The sequence below is a fragment of the Eretmochelys imbricata genome, chromosome 10, assembly GCF_965152235.1.
Source record: "Eretmochelys imbricata isolate rEreImb1 chromosome 10, rEreImb1.hap1, whole genome shotgun sequence".
Classification (NCBI taxonomy): Eukaryota; Metazoa; Chordata; order Testudines; family Cheloniidae; genus Eretmochelys; species Eretmochelys imbricata.
In genome coordinates this window covers 81,482,691-81,499,244 of record NC_135581.1, presented here as the reverse complement: position 1 = coordinate 81,499,244, position 16,554 = coordinate 81,482,691, and the positions used below count along the sequence as shown (strand labels likewise).

At 42.0% G+C, this 16,554-nt stretch overlaps 1 protein-coding gene across 16 annotated transcripts in view; it reads right to left on the bottom strand.

The window, feature by feature from the left end:
* Positions 1-16,554, bottom strand: part of SPESP1 (sperm equatorial segment protein 1) — a 63,035-nt gene that overhangs the window by 1,460 nt on the left and 45,021 nt on the right. For 14 of the 16 annotated variants that reach the window (XM_077827830.1, XM_077827826.1, XM_077827829.1 and 11 more), the window contains 3 exons: positions 5,769-5,815; positions 4,759-4,796; positions 178-244 (listed from right to left, as the gene is read on the bottom strand). In XM_077827830.1, the coding sequence (XP_077683956.1) occupies positions 178-244; positions 4,759-4,796; positions 5,769-5,815 (152 nt within the window). Of the gene's footprint in view, positions 1-177; positions 245-4,758; positions 4,797-5,768; positions 5,816-11,926; positions 12,047-16,554 lie in introns of those variants that run through there. The other 2 variants (XM_077827840.1, XM_077827831.1) reach the window with 2 other exon arrangements.

Genomic DNA, 16,554 nt, shown 5'->3' with positions numbered 1-16,554 from the left:
CTGCAAGTTGGGGATTTTTCTACTCTTAGTTCTAGAATGCTGAAATATGGGCACAGGCACAGCTCCCCAAGAGCTAGCTGCTTTGAAACAGATCTTGTCACCGCAAATCTAAATGATACAATTTTACAGTTAGGATCTGCAAAGACATTGTTGTGAATGAGAGCGAGGAGTTCTTACCATAGATTGTTAAGTTGTCTGTTCCTACGCTTGAAACCTGGATAGATGAGGTTGGATGCACACTGATCTGTTAAGCACAAAAATAACTGTAATTGCAATGTGACTGTCATTATAACAAAATTTTTCTTCATATTAGTCCACATTATTTTGGGGCAATAATTAAGGCAGATTTCCAGACAAAATAATATGACCTAATCAGAACATTATAGCTGAAACCAAACAAAACAAACAAAGCAAACAAATTAAAAGTTAAGGTTACCAAAAAAAGAGAGAGAAAAAGAGAGATTCCAAACAACAGAGAACATAGATCTCAGATATTTGTGGTACCATACACAATCATAACTTTGCCTCCCTTCTACTCCCGCTATATAAGGTCAATATATGTCTTTGGCAACGTCACAGCTCGCTAAAATGTTAAAACTGGAAATACCGTGGTGGTTCTGTCTGGGAACCTGACATCTGGGAACATCCTCAGAACTGTATACTTAACATTTTGCGATCTTAAACCACATTTTCCATTATTTGCATAGTAGTGTGTGTACTTTACACACAAAAAAAGAATCCCAAGGTTGGAAATTAAGCACTCAAAAATTAGGAAGTGCCAGAATTAAGATTGCCTATGCAACTTTAATTTGCCCCCTTGTGTAGTCTTTAATTATATGACCACATGCTATTTTTTTCACAGGGCCCCTGCCTTACTGAGAGCACAGGATGGATGGTGCTTATTCATAGCTTGATTCTGCTACTACTGAAATGAGAGTTCAGATTCCTATTGACTTTTGTGGTGCAGGATCAAGTACTGAATACATAGCTATTCAGTATTTATTTTTATCCTCATCATTCAACGTGCGACCCCATTCATTGTTTACTGCATGCCATTTAAGCCCTGTACTAAAGACAGAACTATTTATTTTCTTACATGGGCTTTTCTATGGCATTCATCACTGAAGCGTCTTAGCGCTTCAAAAACATTAATGAATTTATCTTCACAATGCCCTTTGAAGTGAAGTGATATTATTATTCCCATTTCACAGATGGGAAACTGAGGTTCAGAGCTATTGTCAAAAGTGTCCATTAATTTTGGGTGTCCCCCTCAATGTACCTAGAGCCTAATTTTTCAGCGCACTTAGCATTTTTATAGCACATTATATGTTCAAAGCACAGCACCCACTGACTTCAGTTGCAGGTATGAGCGCTCAGCACTTCCACAAATTCAACCCCTGCATCTCATATTGGACACCCAGAAAATGGGGAACACCTAAGGGCCATCTTTAAAAATTTTGGTTTAAGTGACTTCTTCTGGTCTCACATAGAAATTCGGTGATGGAGGCTGAGATATAATCCAGAATGGTAATCACCTGCCTTAACCATGAGACAATCCTTTATCTTCACGCAGTCCCCTGTCTGATTCACTGCATACCTTCCAATTTATACAACTAATGACTTTAAATATATGAGGCAGATATCTTCCAGAAAAGCCCCCATATGGTTGCAGAGAAAAGCTTGAAATGTGAACCCCAATGGCATAAAAGCCAATAAAAAGAAATCCAAATTTTTTATTTTTAAAAAACTCATAATTTTTAAGCCAGACTTGTGATTTTTGGTGCTTTTTGAATGCTTGAGGTTGGTAATATTGCTTATAATTCATCCAAATTTGAGTGAATTTTCACAGGGGCAGCAAAAGGCATCTCTCTGACCCCAGGAGGACCCCCTTGCAAATTTCAAGTCTGTGATCCAAAACACGGTGACGCTAAAACTTTTCAACAAAATAGTTGTAAGAATTTGTTAACATTGGCAAACAACATATATTTCCCCTGACCACTTTCTTGAAAACAGATGAACTGTTTTTGCTGAAACTTTCAAAAACACGGAGGCTGGGGAAAACACCTAGCACTGAAAATTTCAGGCTAAACTTCAAATTTATCAAAATTATGAGTACCTGATAACAGGAGCTTATAATAGATAGTGTGAGGCAATCTTAACCACAAGCATCTTTCAGCTCTGCCTATAATAATCTAAACACAAGGGTAAATGTGTTGAAACTGCCAACGGGTGCAGGCAGTCCAACTATTGTGAACAGAAAAGGGTTAAAATGATTATAAATCTTCCAGTATGTGCAGCATGAGAGAAATACATTAGGAAGGGAGACTGGGAGTTGGATATGTCTTTGAAAAGTACATGAAATTTTGGAAGAAAGATGTTGTGTTCCTGTCTTGTCAAGGAAGGATAAACTAGAAGTGTATTTTGTAATTCTGTAACTGTCTTGTTTATTATCTATTTCACTCTGTAGTTATATTAATTCCACAATGCCTTTTCAGACACATTTTAATGAAAACCCCATATCAAATAAAGTTTATTGTTATTCCATTCTTGTGTTTTTTGGATGTTTTAGCATCTATAATTTCTATTGGATGACTTTCCTTTTCCTGTATTTAAACATTGTCTTTATGTACCACAGTAAATTTGGTACAAGTGTTCAAAGATTCAATCAATCAGTGACACTACATATATTTGATCCATTATAAAACTCTATAAGCTTCTTCCTGAGCTTTCTTTGCCTGACGAACTGAAGAACCATATCAGTTCTCCCTACTAAACTATTTCACTGCCCCTAACACTTCCGACACACAGGGACAAAGTTTGTATTTATTTCTTCTGCATAATCTAAATGATTAATTTCTACTCACTTTTCCTTTTGAACCCCAACCATATTTGGAATAGTCTGCTGATGTCCAAACATGACAAGTGCATTTTGCTGAGTAATTCATAGCAGTTTTCTTTGCTTTCAGTAAAAATGGTAGGTGCATAACTCAGCCTCTGTGACGGTGCTCCAAAACATTCACAACCGTATTTTCAATGTCCGCTTAAATTTTTCCACCTTACCGTCTGACTGATGTCAGAGGCCTGATATGGGTTTAACTGATGACCAAACTTTTGTGAACTCAAATATTCAGAACTCAAAATCCATTTCTTGGTGCTAGTTTACTCCTAGGGAAACACCAAATCTAGCGATAAAAGAATTTACTGCAGAGCTACGTAGGGCCTTGTTTTCATATGTGGCCTCTATTTTTAATTTATTATATTATTATTTATTTGTATTACTATAGCACCTAGGAACTCTATTCAAGGGCCAAGACACTTTTATGCTAGATACTGTACAAACATCAAACAAAAAGATGGTCCCTTCCCCCAGAGCTTACACTCAACTATAAGACAAGAGACAACAGATGGATATAGACAGCCAGATTACAAGGAAAAATAAGATAGTATTGGTCAGTATGATAGGCAATGGTCACAATACACCAGCAGGTTAACATCTATCTAAACTTGCTTAAGCATTTGTTCACATTCAAGTTTTTCCATGTGAAAAAATTCAAACGCATGCAACTTTTCCACATGCAAGCTAGGTAGCTTTGCACTAACAATGTTATTTTAGTGACAAATGCAATTTGCACACATAAATTTGAATTTTTTCCATGCAAAAATTTAGGTATTAATAAATGTATGCAGAAGTTCAATTGAAGGCATACATTTAGCGATTGGGATGAGACCTCTTTGAAAATTTGCTCTCCGTACTCTAAAACTGTTCATTATTTATTTCAGCAGCAAATTTCTCTGCCTCAAACTTACTCTAATATGCTGAAATAGTCAATGTTGTTTACAACTTATGCCTACAGCAAAAAGGCATGAAGTTAAGGCATATCAGAAATGTATTTGAAGAGCTGTGGGGCCACATGAAAAAGTCTGAAAATATTCTATTTGGAAGTGATTCTGCATCTATATCATCTGTGACTTGCAGATGAACCACTGTAATCTGCAATATCCACAGAGCTCACAATCTAAGCAAAGTCAAGTGTGCTAAGGATTGGGATGAGAGAGAGAGAGAGAGAAAGAAAATACTGGTGCTCTTTTTTTTAATAAAGAATGAAGTGAAAATCAGAAAATTATATATGAACAGAACTGTTCCTAAATACAATATTTTCCAGTTTTTCCCACAAGGCACCAATGTTTCTTTTAAAATAGAAATGAAAGCACTAACAACAAAGAAACAAAAATCAGCACACATTCTAGAATAACATAAAAAAAGTGTCACTTAGTGAAAACACTTACCCTGCTTAGTAGAAAGAATAAGCATCTTTACTAAGGCCCTGATCCTGAAAAGATTAAAGTTAAACAGGTGTCTAAATCTTTGCAGGACCGGGACCTAATTAATTAATTGACTATTCTGTCATAGAACATGTCAAATTTTCCTTTCTTCTCAATCTCTCCCAATGTAGGACTTGATCCTGTTCCCACAGAAGTCAATGGAAAAATCTCTTAGCAACAGAATTAGACTTATCGTATACATTGTAATAGTGAAAAGTAGTAATTAACAAGTAAAGTATTTTCCTTTGTTTTTATTTTGGAGAAATAAGAAATGAGAAGACTGATAAACCCAAATTATACTGAAATGTTGTTAGGCATATCTTCTTGGGGCAGGGACAATTACTTCTTTTCTGTTTGAAAGGACCCTAGCACATTGTGGGCAAAACCAGAAATAAATAAATACATTTATTTTCAAAATCCCAAAATTAGAGTTACCTTTATGTGTTTAACATTCTCGAAAGTATGTTGCAATGCTAAAAGAAAAAAACACTTAAAATTAAAATTAGTTCTTGAGCATAACACTTAATTTAGACTATGTCAATGCTGAGGTACAGACTGGTGTTCTTTTATTTTATAAATGTGCCCTGTGCATTGTATTTAAAAGTGTTCACCTCACATTACACCAAATGGGGAAAGAAAGCACACTGCAAAGTTAAAATATGAAATTATAACAAAAAATAAGATAACTTCTCTTTATTTCAAGTAATTGTGAGTTGGAAATTTAGGGCCAGTTTTTCAAAAATCAATACCAGCCTCTCTGATTTAGGTACCCAAATGAAGTGTTCAGATTTTCAAAACTTGTCAGCTTTCATGTCACCTAATTAACATGAACAATGGGAGCTGCTCGGTGCTGATCTCTTCTGAAAATCTGGCCATTTCAATGTAAGTGCCTAATTTGGAGGCTGAGCTGAGCACTTTTGAAAAGCTAGTCCCTTAACTTCTGCATGAAAAATAGAGAAGAAATTTACAACTGTTTTCCAGAACCCTAATAATGGAGTAAAGAAATGTGACGTTTAGAATTACATGCCATGCCAGGTAATCAGGAATTTTTCCTACTTTCAAATTATTTCTTTAAATTAGACTGCACTCTTCTGGGGATGTTGGATTGAGTGTTTCTGCCAGCAGATGAAGAAAGAAAACCAAAAAGATTGCTCAAGATCACAGTAAGTGTCATCTCTCTCAGTACAAGAAATTCCACTACAGTAATCACTCACTTGTGAAACCACATAACTGTAAAATTAAATACAAGGAAAAAAAAAAAAAGACAGCAGAATCAAGAGAAAATGTAGGATTCTGGACTGATAAAATCCAATTTACAAATGTCATCAAAATATTTTAAGTAACAAAAAATTGTTCATTCTATAAAGTTGGCTGTTATCAATCTAGGACTGCCTTAACTAAGAAGCAATGCAACAAAGGTAAAGCGAAAATCTCTGAAGCAGTACCTGGAGAACTCATCCGTGTGAAGTTACTTCTGCAGAAGACCAGACTTCTAGACACAAAGAGTCAGTGGAGGAATGAACAGAACTCTGTATAGTGTTTTAATAAATGTATTGCATCGAAGCATCTTATCAAAGACTCAAGACATTCCAAATGCCTTTATAGAACAATTCTAATGAAACCTGGTCAAGCCTTGTTGTTGACTTTATAGATATTGTAATATACTTTTCTTTCCCGCTCTATGCTGCCTAAATAGTCCTCCAGGTACATTTTGACAGCCCCTTAGACATCAACAAAATATTAAATAATGTTGTTAGGATCAAAGATTTGACATAAAGACCCATAAAATAACCTTGTGACCCTAGACAAATTCAAAATTGATTTAAAAAAAAAATTAAGAATATGTCGGGAATGGTGGCACTGAGGCTGGCGGATGGCTCAGGGGTTCTGGGCTGCGGTGCACGAGACAAATCAGGTGTCCGGTGTCACTGACAGCTTGGCCAGCGGGTGGCCGAAGGACTGGCTAGAACAACACAAATGACGTGAGGGCTGATGGACCTATCAATCAAAGTGAAAATTAAGGATAATTCTACAGTATTTTGTCTATGTGAAACTAGAAAAATGACTTCACCAAAGAAATTCTTACTTGTCCTTTCTGCCTAACAAATAGCCACTAAAAGGAACCTTTGGGAAAAAAAGATGCAAAAAGACAACCTAAGAATTTTAAACTGATCTTCCATTGATGCACAAAGGATCTATGCAAGCTTCCAGCTCAACCAGCAGAAAACCCTAGCACTTAGAACTTTGACTGCCACTTATCAGCATTCAGAGTAACAGCCGTGTTAGGCTGTATTCGCAAAAAGAAAAGGAGTACTTGTGGCACCTTAGAGACTAAGAGACTAGAGACTTCATCCAATGAAGTGAGCTGTAGCTCACAAAAGCTTATGCTCAAATAAATTGGTTAGTCTCTAAGGTGCCACAAGTACTCCTTTTCTTTTTACTTATCAGCATGAGTTTCCAAAATTCTTCCTCTGATGTATCAACTACAGCTTCTAGGTTCTTGTCTAGGCCATTGGGGAAAAAATAGTGCAAGTCTCTGTATTTGCTAAAGGTAGCTTGTGATTCTTGCTAAAAGCACAGATCTACTTCTGGACTTCTCCTGCCTTTCATAATGTTTCATGAACATCTCACCATGGAAGTCATATTTTCCAAGACTTGGCTACATCAAATCAGCCTTAATATTGTGGTGAGCTGCTATGTGGTCTATTAAGAAGCCATTCAAATCAAACTGAAGAACTATCAGCATCTGCTGGCTCATAATTTTGATGGGTGAAACTTGGTGCTTCCAAGTCTTATGTTTTTGATACTTCACATCACCACTATAATGTCAAATATGATGTGTACCTGCTTTCTATTTCCTGCTTCTTACTAAAATGAGAGCCTCCATCCTGATCCCCTAGACTCCGAAGAGAGATTATAGCCTTCAAGACTCCTTGTATTGTTAGGATACTGAGCAAGGCACTTTATCACACAAAACTGTTCAGTTTGACCCTTTCTTTGTTGACGCAGCTCACAGGAATACACAATCTTGTGACTCAACCATCACAGACTGAAGCTATCCTGACAATGAAGATACTGGTCCTGTATACTTTGAGTCCACTGGCTCAAACTGAGGCTTTATAAGTCTTCCAGATAAAAACCTGAGCTAGGGGACAGTATTCATACAAGAAACCATCAGGCTCCAAGCTCTGGTCTAGTCCACAACATAATATAGATCTGGCCCTTGAAGCTGAAGAACTTTTCTTGCATGATCAATTCTCCAACAAAGTTGTTTTATGGAGAGTTTTAAGCTTCTCAAAGGATTGACCTAGAGAGAAAAATAAATTTCATAGTACAGCTGAACAATCATAAGGAACCCAAAACAGGACCAAGGCTGATAAGAAGAAAAAAAAGTTAATCTTACCCCTACTCAAGTATAGAGAGGATTTGCAAGTCCAAAGTCAAACCAAGTGTATTTAGTACTCATATTGATTACTTAAGAATTCCCAGTTAACACTCTGAGGTTTGATAGGTTCTCGTCCCAAGATCAGGCCCAGTATTATTAAAATTACTGTTCAGTTGGGAACCCCAACTTGCCAGGTTGCAACACTCAAAATCCATAGATCAAGCAACAGGTTTGGTGACCAACCAGGGAAGGGTCCACAATGGCAACCCCTGTAGCTTAAATCTGGGCAACAGGTAACTCACCTGCAATAAAAATATAAATTGAAATCCAAATTAATCTCTCAATTAGAATGCCATGCCTGTCACAAACACTATATGTTTCCAAACTACAGGACTTCCTCTTTTCCTCTGCTGTTATTCTTCTTTTCTGTTTCTCTGCCTCTACTACATCTACTTGTACTTAGCTGACCAACTCCGCAACAGAGGGAGTATTGTCCTCCTTGGAGGAACAGTAACTAGTGCACACACCCCTCAAGCAGGGGTATTTAAGTCCTTGACCATCAGATTCACATGGCATGCCAGAGGCAGGGTAGGACCCTCACAGATAGCAACCTGTCTCCCACCACTAGGTCTCCATGATCATTTTAACTGTGTGAGGATGCGAGTGGGGTGATGTGAGACATCAGCCTCATTACACCCTGATTGCATTCTCATTTGGTGTTATTGACTAGTCATTTGTGTTCAGAATCTCACAAGAGGATGATTCTGTGCCATTTAAAATTTAACAAGTGTTAAGGGGGCTTTGTAAATTGAACTGTTTGTAATATTAAAGGTACCTAAAGTTGAATAAGTAGCAGCATCGCGCCCAGTGACCCACACCTTGAGGTGAGAGGGGAGCTGATTTCATATTCCTGTTTTAGCCACCAATAGGCCACAGTAATTTAGAATCTCTCCAAATCTGTCTATTCACTTATTTGGTCCCACGCCAAAGTTCACAGGCCTCAAAGCCTTATGCTAACTGCTTAAATGTCTAACAGCAGTGGATTTCAACCTGCGGTCCGCAGACCCTTGGGGTCCACAGATGATGTTTAAGATTTCCAAAAGGGTCTGCACCTTCATTTGATATTTTGTAGGGGTGCACAAATTTTAAAAGGTTGAAAACTACTGTCTGACTGGATACAGCCCTGTAGGCTCATGCTTTATTGCCTTAACTTATGCTTATGCCTTACCTAGCAAACACCTACAGGTAATAGGTGAAGACTGATTAAATCAATTTTTGTCTGTGAAATTAGAAAAAAGATACTGTAATTTAGAAGCTGGAAAGCCTCTGGTGACTATACTGTGATTTGTCATCTCTGGAGGACAGATGTAAATTGGAAAGAGAAGAAGAGGACTTGGGCTGTCAAGAAGATATTGATTTGTACTCAGCTGTCTTCTTTTAAATTTCTTCCAAACCTTCATAGAATAGCAAATCATACTGGAGCAGAAGACCTATCAGATGTGACTTGACACTGTATCCTCTTGTCCATAATATTATCAGATAGTCTTTCTATCTTTTGAAATGGGAGTTATGACACAAAAAATGCTGACAGACTATAAATGCTGTCAGCCAGGAACTTAAAAGTCACAGATATTGCATGTACCAATTTCTTAAATATATAAAGAAAAAAGGTATTCCCCATCTCCTGTACCTGTGGACTATAGTTCTAAATATTAGAATCAAGTATAGTGGAACAATTACAAGCTTCAGTGGCATTTGAAAGCTGCCATCTGCTCTCCTCCTTAAGCTCCTTAAGATTCATTGTTCTATCAAATGGCACAGCATTACCTTCTACATGGTTGTATTAACCCTAGAACTTTTGACATGATGATCATGTTTTGGGCATAGTCAATATAAACCAGAAAAGACTGCAGGTAAGGGATGCCCTTGCAACAGGGTCATCCTGACCCCCCAACCCAAGACTGGAACACCACTTTAAGAACGCCATTTAGGCAGGAATTTGGCAGGACAAATAAAAATTGTAAAGTACAAATCTTTAGTAAAAAACAGAAGTAGACAACATATTAGTTTTTTCATTTCTGTTGAACTGATTTGGAGTGCCTAAATATTGAAGAAAAAAAGTTTTCAGTAAAAAGGTATAGAAAAATTGGATAGAGAAAGTCATAGATCCACATAGTTCATTCCATCTCCAAGCAGGAAAATCTACTTTTTGGTCTTAATCTTGCAAGTTCTTGCACAGTAAACAGACAGGAAAATAATGTTGTGGTGCTCCAGTGCTAGTGTTAGCAGAAGCTACATGTAAGCAACAAACATTTACCAGTGTAAAAAAGTAAAGCCTCCATTCATTTTGAAAGCCTTTGGTTTTGGTAGCCTGATTTAAGGCTGCTATCACCTGCTTTCCAGAGGTGCTAAGCAACCTAGTAACCACTTCCTTAAATTTCTGTCAATAATGTGAATCAAGATAAAAGGTAATCTGAATAAATACGTAGAGAATGAAATGAAGAAACTGAATGCAGAAAAAAAACAAATTATTAACTGCCAGAGACAAACAGAGTGGGGAGATAGTTGGTCAGATTCATTCATCAATTTGCACCGTACCCCACTTGCTGGTAGAGAGGCTCAATCCATTGAAGTTTCAAAACCACTATTTTGCCTTGCCACTTCCCCAAACATGTGAACATCATATCCCATGTGTTCTACGTGATGTGATAGATTAGTAGCTTTAACACCTGACCTCTAACGACAGAACATGCTTGTTATTTTTAGCACCATAGAGAAACAGTGTGACTTAGGCCCTTACATTCTTCTTGAAAATATATACGTAAGACATTAATTCTTGGACTAAATCTCCATCCACCACTTTAAAAATGTCTATCTAATATTCTCACACCAGATCCCTATCATTTGTTTCAGTTATGTATATAAACACCTTTTCCCTTTTCATTCATTCATAGTTAATAATATTTGTTTGGGAAATATGTATGCAATTAAACACATCAGGCATCTTAGTAGGTCATGCCAATTTTCTATAGCTCTATTGGTAACAATTATTTGACATTACTAGCTCCTTTTACAAGCCTACACTAAACTTCAAAAGCATTGAATCTATGCACATGACCTATTGAGGTCAGTGGGGCTACATATTGGTAGACCTTTGAGACAACACATAACTCCAGTGAATTCAGTAAGTTCGCCCAAGCAGATCTGATTGCAGGATAGGGTTTATATTTGCTGTAAGTACAACAAATGCCTTTTATTGTAATGCGCAGCTGAGTGCCCTCTTATGTATGAAGAAGTCAGGTTTCTCTTCCTGTGGATTCAGGTACTGCCCATATTTTTGTTTCTTCAGCCCCATATCCATAGAAAGCTCCTTCCAAACATTACATGTGCTATACAATTAACCATCTTGAAACAAGGCGTTACAGATCTGATCCATCCAGCTCCAATTGAAAGGCAGAAGGAGCAGGACCTTAGAGACTATTCGGAAGAGCCTCTAGCGATGCATATGGTTTTGTGTTTTCATTTAGAATGTGGCTGCATTTTATCACTGCCAGACGCATGTCCACCATGGGTGTAATACCTTCCATGACAAAAACCCCATGTCTCTGGGGCTTTTCTTCACTGAAAGTGAGCGACGTTATGTGACAAAGCCCATGATCTTTAACATACATGGCTCAACCTGCCCAATGAGGAATCCAGACAGTAAAACGATGTAAACTAGGAAATAGCACCGTATGGCTGTAAACACCTTCAGCCCGAAAAGGGGATTATTCCTTTGGTTTCTTATCCTCCCCCAGACAATCAGCTGAGCATTAAGCAAATATTGCCCCGTGATTTATCCTTAATTAATGATTCTCGCAGGTACTGTTACACCCTGATGGGGGGGGGGCGGCAAACGCCATGGCCCCCACACCCCTATTTCCTAGGGCCTGGTCTTTGAAGGCGGCCGGGAGGGCGCTGCTAACAGCGGCTCCTGCCGCCCTTTGCCGGGCACGGGGCGGGGCTGGAGGCCGTCACGGGCCCGCCAGGGCCGAACCAGGAGCCAGGGCGCGGGCGGCGTCGCACCGGCGGGCCCCAGCCCAGCTCTGCCTGCCCGGGGGGCAGCTCCGCGCGGCCGGCGGCGGGCGCCCTGGGTCACGCCCCCTGCGGGGAGGGGAGCTGGGCCCGCCCCAGCGAGCAGGGACCCCCCACCGGGCAGGGCGGTGCCCCGCGCCGTACCCTGCGTGGCGGGGGCCGGCTCCGCCGCGGAGGCGCTCTGGGCCGGGGCAGCCGGCAGGAGGGCGAGCGCCGCGGCGAGCAGGAGCAGCCGCTCCCCGGCCATCCTCCGCGCTACACACGGGCCGCGGGCCCGGGGCTCGTGGCGGGCGAGCGGGCAACCGCCACCGGCCCCGCCGCGCGCGCGCCGCTCCGAACCCGCCCCGCGCGGCGGCCGCCCGCTGTGCCCCGCTGCCCCCACAGCGCGCGCGCGCTCACACACACACACGCTGCCCCACCCCTACAGGGCACTACACACTGCGTACCAGCCCCTCCCCACCGACACACACACACACGAGCTGCCCCGCCCCTCAGGACACTACACACTGCGTACCAGCCCCTCCCCACCGACACACACACACACGAGCTGCCCCGCCCCTCAGGACACTACACACTGCGTACCAGCCCCTCCCCACCGACACACACACACACGAGCTGCCCCACCCCTACAGGGCACTACACACTGCGTACCAGCCCCTCCCCACCGACACACACACACACGAGCTGCCCCGCCCCTCAGGACACTACACACTGCGTACCAGCCCCTCCCCACCGACACACACACACACGAGCTGCCCCGCCCCTCAGGACACTACACACTGCGTACCAGCCCCTCCCCACCGACACACACACACACGAGCTGCCCCGCCCCTCAGGACACTACACACTGCGTACCAGCCCCTCCCCACCGACACACACACACACGAGCTGCCCCGCCCCTCAGGACACTACACACTGCGTACCAGCCCCTCCCCACCGACACACACACACGAGCTGCCCCACCCCTACAGGGCACTACACACTGCGTACCAGCCCCTCCCCACCGACACACACACACACGAGCTGCCCCGCCCCTCAGGACACTACACACTGTGTACCAGCCCCTCCCCACCGACACACACACACACACGCTGCCCCACCCCTACAGGGCACTACACACTGTGTACCAGCCCCTCCCCACTGACACACACACACACACACACACACGCTGCCCCACCCCTACAGGGCACTACACACTGCGTACCAGCCCCTCCCCACCAACGCACACACACACACAGATGAGCTGCCCCGCCCCTCAGGACACTACACACTGCGTACCAGCCCCTCCCCACCAACACACACACACACACACACACACAATCTGCGCCGCCCCTAGAGGGCACTACACACTGCGTACCAGCCCCTCCCCACCGACACACACACACACACAAGCTGCCCCGCCCCTACAGGGCCCCGCTCACATACCAGGCACTACACACTGGTACCAGCCCTGCCCCACCAACACACACACACACGTGTCCCCACATGCACCAAGGCCCCACTTCCCCCTCAGGGTACCAGCCCTGCCGCTTACACGCGCCAGGTGTCCACACACACACCAAGGTGCCTCCACACACACAAACTGGTCACCTGCTCACCCCTACATGCACATAGGGTACCAGCCCCCCTCCCTTCCTGGCCGTACACACCCAGAGCACCAGCCCTGTGCAAGCAGTGTACCCCCCAGGCATCTGCCTCTTGCCTACACCCCCTCCGCCCATTGTACCTCCTCCTTTCACCCCCCGCCCCACTCCACAGGCAGTACCTGCCTCTCACTCTCTCTGTCTCACACACACACGACCCATTCTCTATCCCTTCTCTCACACCAGGGGTTATCAGCCCCTAACAGGCATTGTTCCCCTTTGCCCCACTCATGCATATTCCCCAGGCACCAGCACCCCCTCCTGCTCTCTCCCACACACACAGGGCAGCGGCCCTTCCACCCCTTTTCACAGGCAGCACATATCCCTTTGCACACACACACGCCAGGCACCTGACGCCACCTGTCACGGTCCCTGTACACACACAGATGCATAAAGCCCCCTCCCTCCACCACTCTACTAGCCCCACTGCCCTCTGCACACACACCATCCTCCATGATTTTCACGTCTGGTTCTTAGTTCCTTAGCACTTCTACAACTCAAAGAATTTTCATCCCTGAGAGCAACAGCAATGCCCTCCATACAGCTTGATGCACATTAGTCACAACCAACATTTCAGGGCCTGTCTTTCAAAACCAGCAATTAATTCATGTATTTTACATGCAATTTGCTATAAGAACAGTATAGTGAGCATAATTTATTGCACATGCAAAACTCACACCTGCAAAAAGAAAGGCCCTGATTGAAAAACAACTCTTAGATGGAGATCTGTAGTCTGTAGTAAGGCACAATGCTTTCATCGGATGTGTTCCAGGAAGCTTAGGTATAGTTATTGTATATTTCAGCTTTACCTTAGAATTTACTTAAAAAAAAAAACCACAGCACTTTAATGATACCTCAATATGTTTTGTTTTGTTTTTTTAATATCAGAAGGATACCGGATCTCTATAAGAAAGTAAGGGTATGCCTACACAGCAACTAGCCACCAGTGGCTGGCCCATGCCAGCTGACTCAGGCTCTCACTGCAGGGGTGTTTCATTGTTGTATATATTTGCTAGCTGGAGCTGGAGCCTAGGCTCCCAGAGCCTCCCACCTCACAGGCTGCCAGAGCTTCGGCTCCAGCCTGAACTTGGAAGTCTGCACAATAATGAAACAGGCCTGCGAGCCTGAGTAGGCTGGCACAGGCCAGCTGCAGGTGTCTAGTTGGTGAGTAGACATACTCTAAGATTGAGGCTGTCATAAATATAAAGGGAAGGGTAACCACCTTTCTGTATACAGAACTATAAAATCCCTCCTGGCCAGAGGCAAAACTCTTCACCTGGAAAGGGTTAAGAAGCTAAGATAACATCGCTGGCTCCTGACCAAAGTGACCAACGAGGAGACAAGATACTTTCAAAGCTGGAGGGGGGGAGAGGGGAACAAAGGGTCTGTGTGACGCTTTTGTGGGGGAACAGATCAGGAATGCAGGTCAGAACTCCTGTAAAAAGTTAGTAAGTAATCTAGCTAGAAATGCATTAGATTTCTTTTGTTTAATGGCTGGTAAAATAGCTGTGCTGAAGGGAATGTATATTCCTGTTTTTGTGTCTTTTTGTAACTTAAGGTTTTGCCTAGAGGGATTCTTTGTTTTGAATCTGATTACCCTGTAAGGTATTTACCATCCTGATTTTACAGAGGTGATTCTTTTACTTTTTCTTTAATTAAAATTTTTCTTTTAAGAACCTGATTGCTTTTTCATTGTTCTTAAGATCCAAGGGTTTGGGTCTGTGTTCACCTGTACAAATTGGTGAGGATTTTTATCAAGTCTTCCCCAGGAAAGGGGGTGAAGGGCTTGGGGGGAAGACATCTCCAAGTGGGCTCTTTCCCTGTTCTTTGTTTAACATGCTTGGTGGTGGCAGCATAGGGTTCAAGGACAAGGCAAAGTTTGTACCTTGAGGAAGTTTTTAACCTAAGCTGGTAAGAATAAGCTTAGGGGGTCTTTCATGCAGGTCCCCGTATCTGTACCCTAGAGTTCAGAGTGGGGAAGGAACTTTTACAGAGGCATTTTAGGGATCACCTGTGGAATGTAGAGGAATACATATATGAAGTATGTTTAAGCCAGAACCTGTTGCAGTTAGGATTGAGAAATACAGCCATTTTAAATCAGAATGTAAGACTAAAAATACCTATTTCAATTGTAACATTGTGGCCTGCTGTTATTGATTAGGCATGTGTCCTTGAGAAAAAGACTTCAGGCAAACCACATATTGATTCTCCTAATTCTCCACGTGCTATTTCATTTGTATGTTTTTGTGGGAGTTTTGCCAAGTGATCCAAAAAACCCACAACCTACACATAAACAGTGTATTTTAATAAAATTTAATCCAATAAAATCTGCAAAATTCAGTTCTGTGCATTTGCACTACAGCCTATAATCATTGGCAAAGATTTGTTTAAATAAGGTAAAAGCCATGATACAAAACAAATAAAGTTAAATCTGCTACTGTCAATGGCCCATGCTGTTGTGGAAGAATGGGGAGAGAAATACAACAACATAAATTTAAGAATGTTAACTGTGGTTTTGAAATTCTCAGCTTTTATATTAACATTATGTGCTTAATATTATTTAAATAGGGAGGTTCTTCATCTCTGAATTTCCTTTCTGAGGGCTAAGTAGATCTATTTATTTATGTATGAATCTCAGTGACATTCTAGAATTTTCAGAAGCCTTCATGACCCTTTGCTAACTTCCAGCACTAAGCAGCTGACCTTCCAGTGATCTGCCGCACATCATCCATCCATCTCCTTGCTAGTTGTCCTCTACTACAATGAATCTCCACCATTCCTTCCATAATAATTTTTCAAGATTATTTCTCTCTCTATCCCTAATGTGATCAAAGTACTTAAGCACCCAGAAAAAAGGGATGCAGTTCTTTCATGGATGGCAGCTGCTAAACAAACTAACATGGTTGCTCCAGACTTTCAGTAGAACTTATATATGAGCTTTTAAGGCAAGCAAGACTGTCTCTCATCATGGCTCAAATTTTTACAGGAATTCAAGTGTTGTATCAGCGTTGCAACACCTGAATCAGAGCCTGAATCTCATTTTCAAAAGGAATTTAGGCACTTGTGGTCTTGAAAAATCTGAGCCTCTACACACTATTGTAATGTTGCTACTCATAATCACTAAGAAAT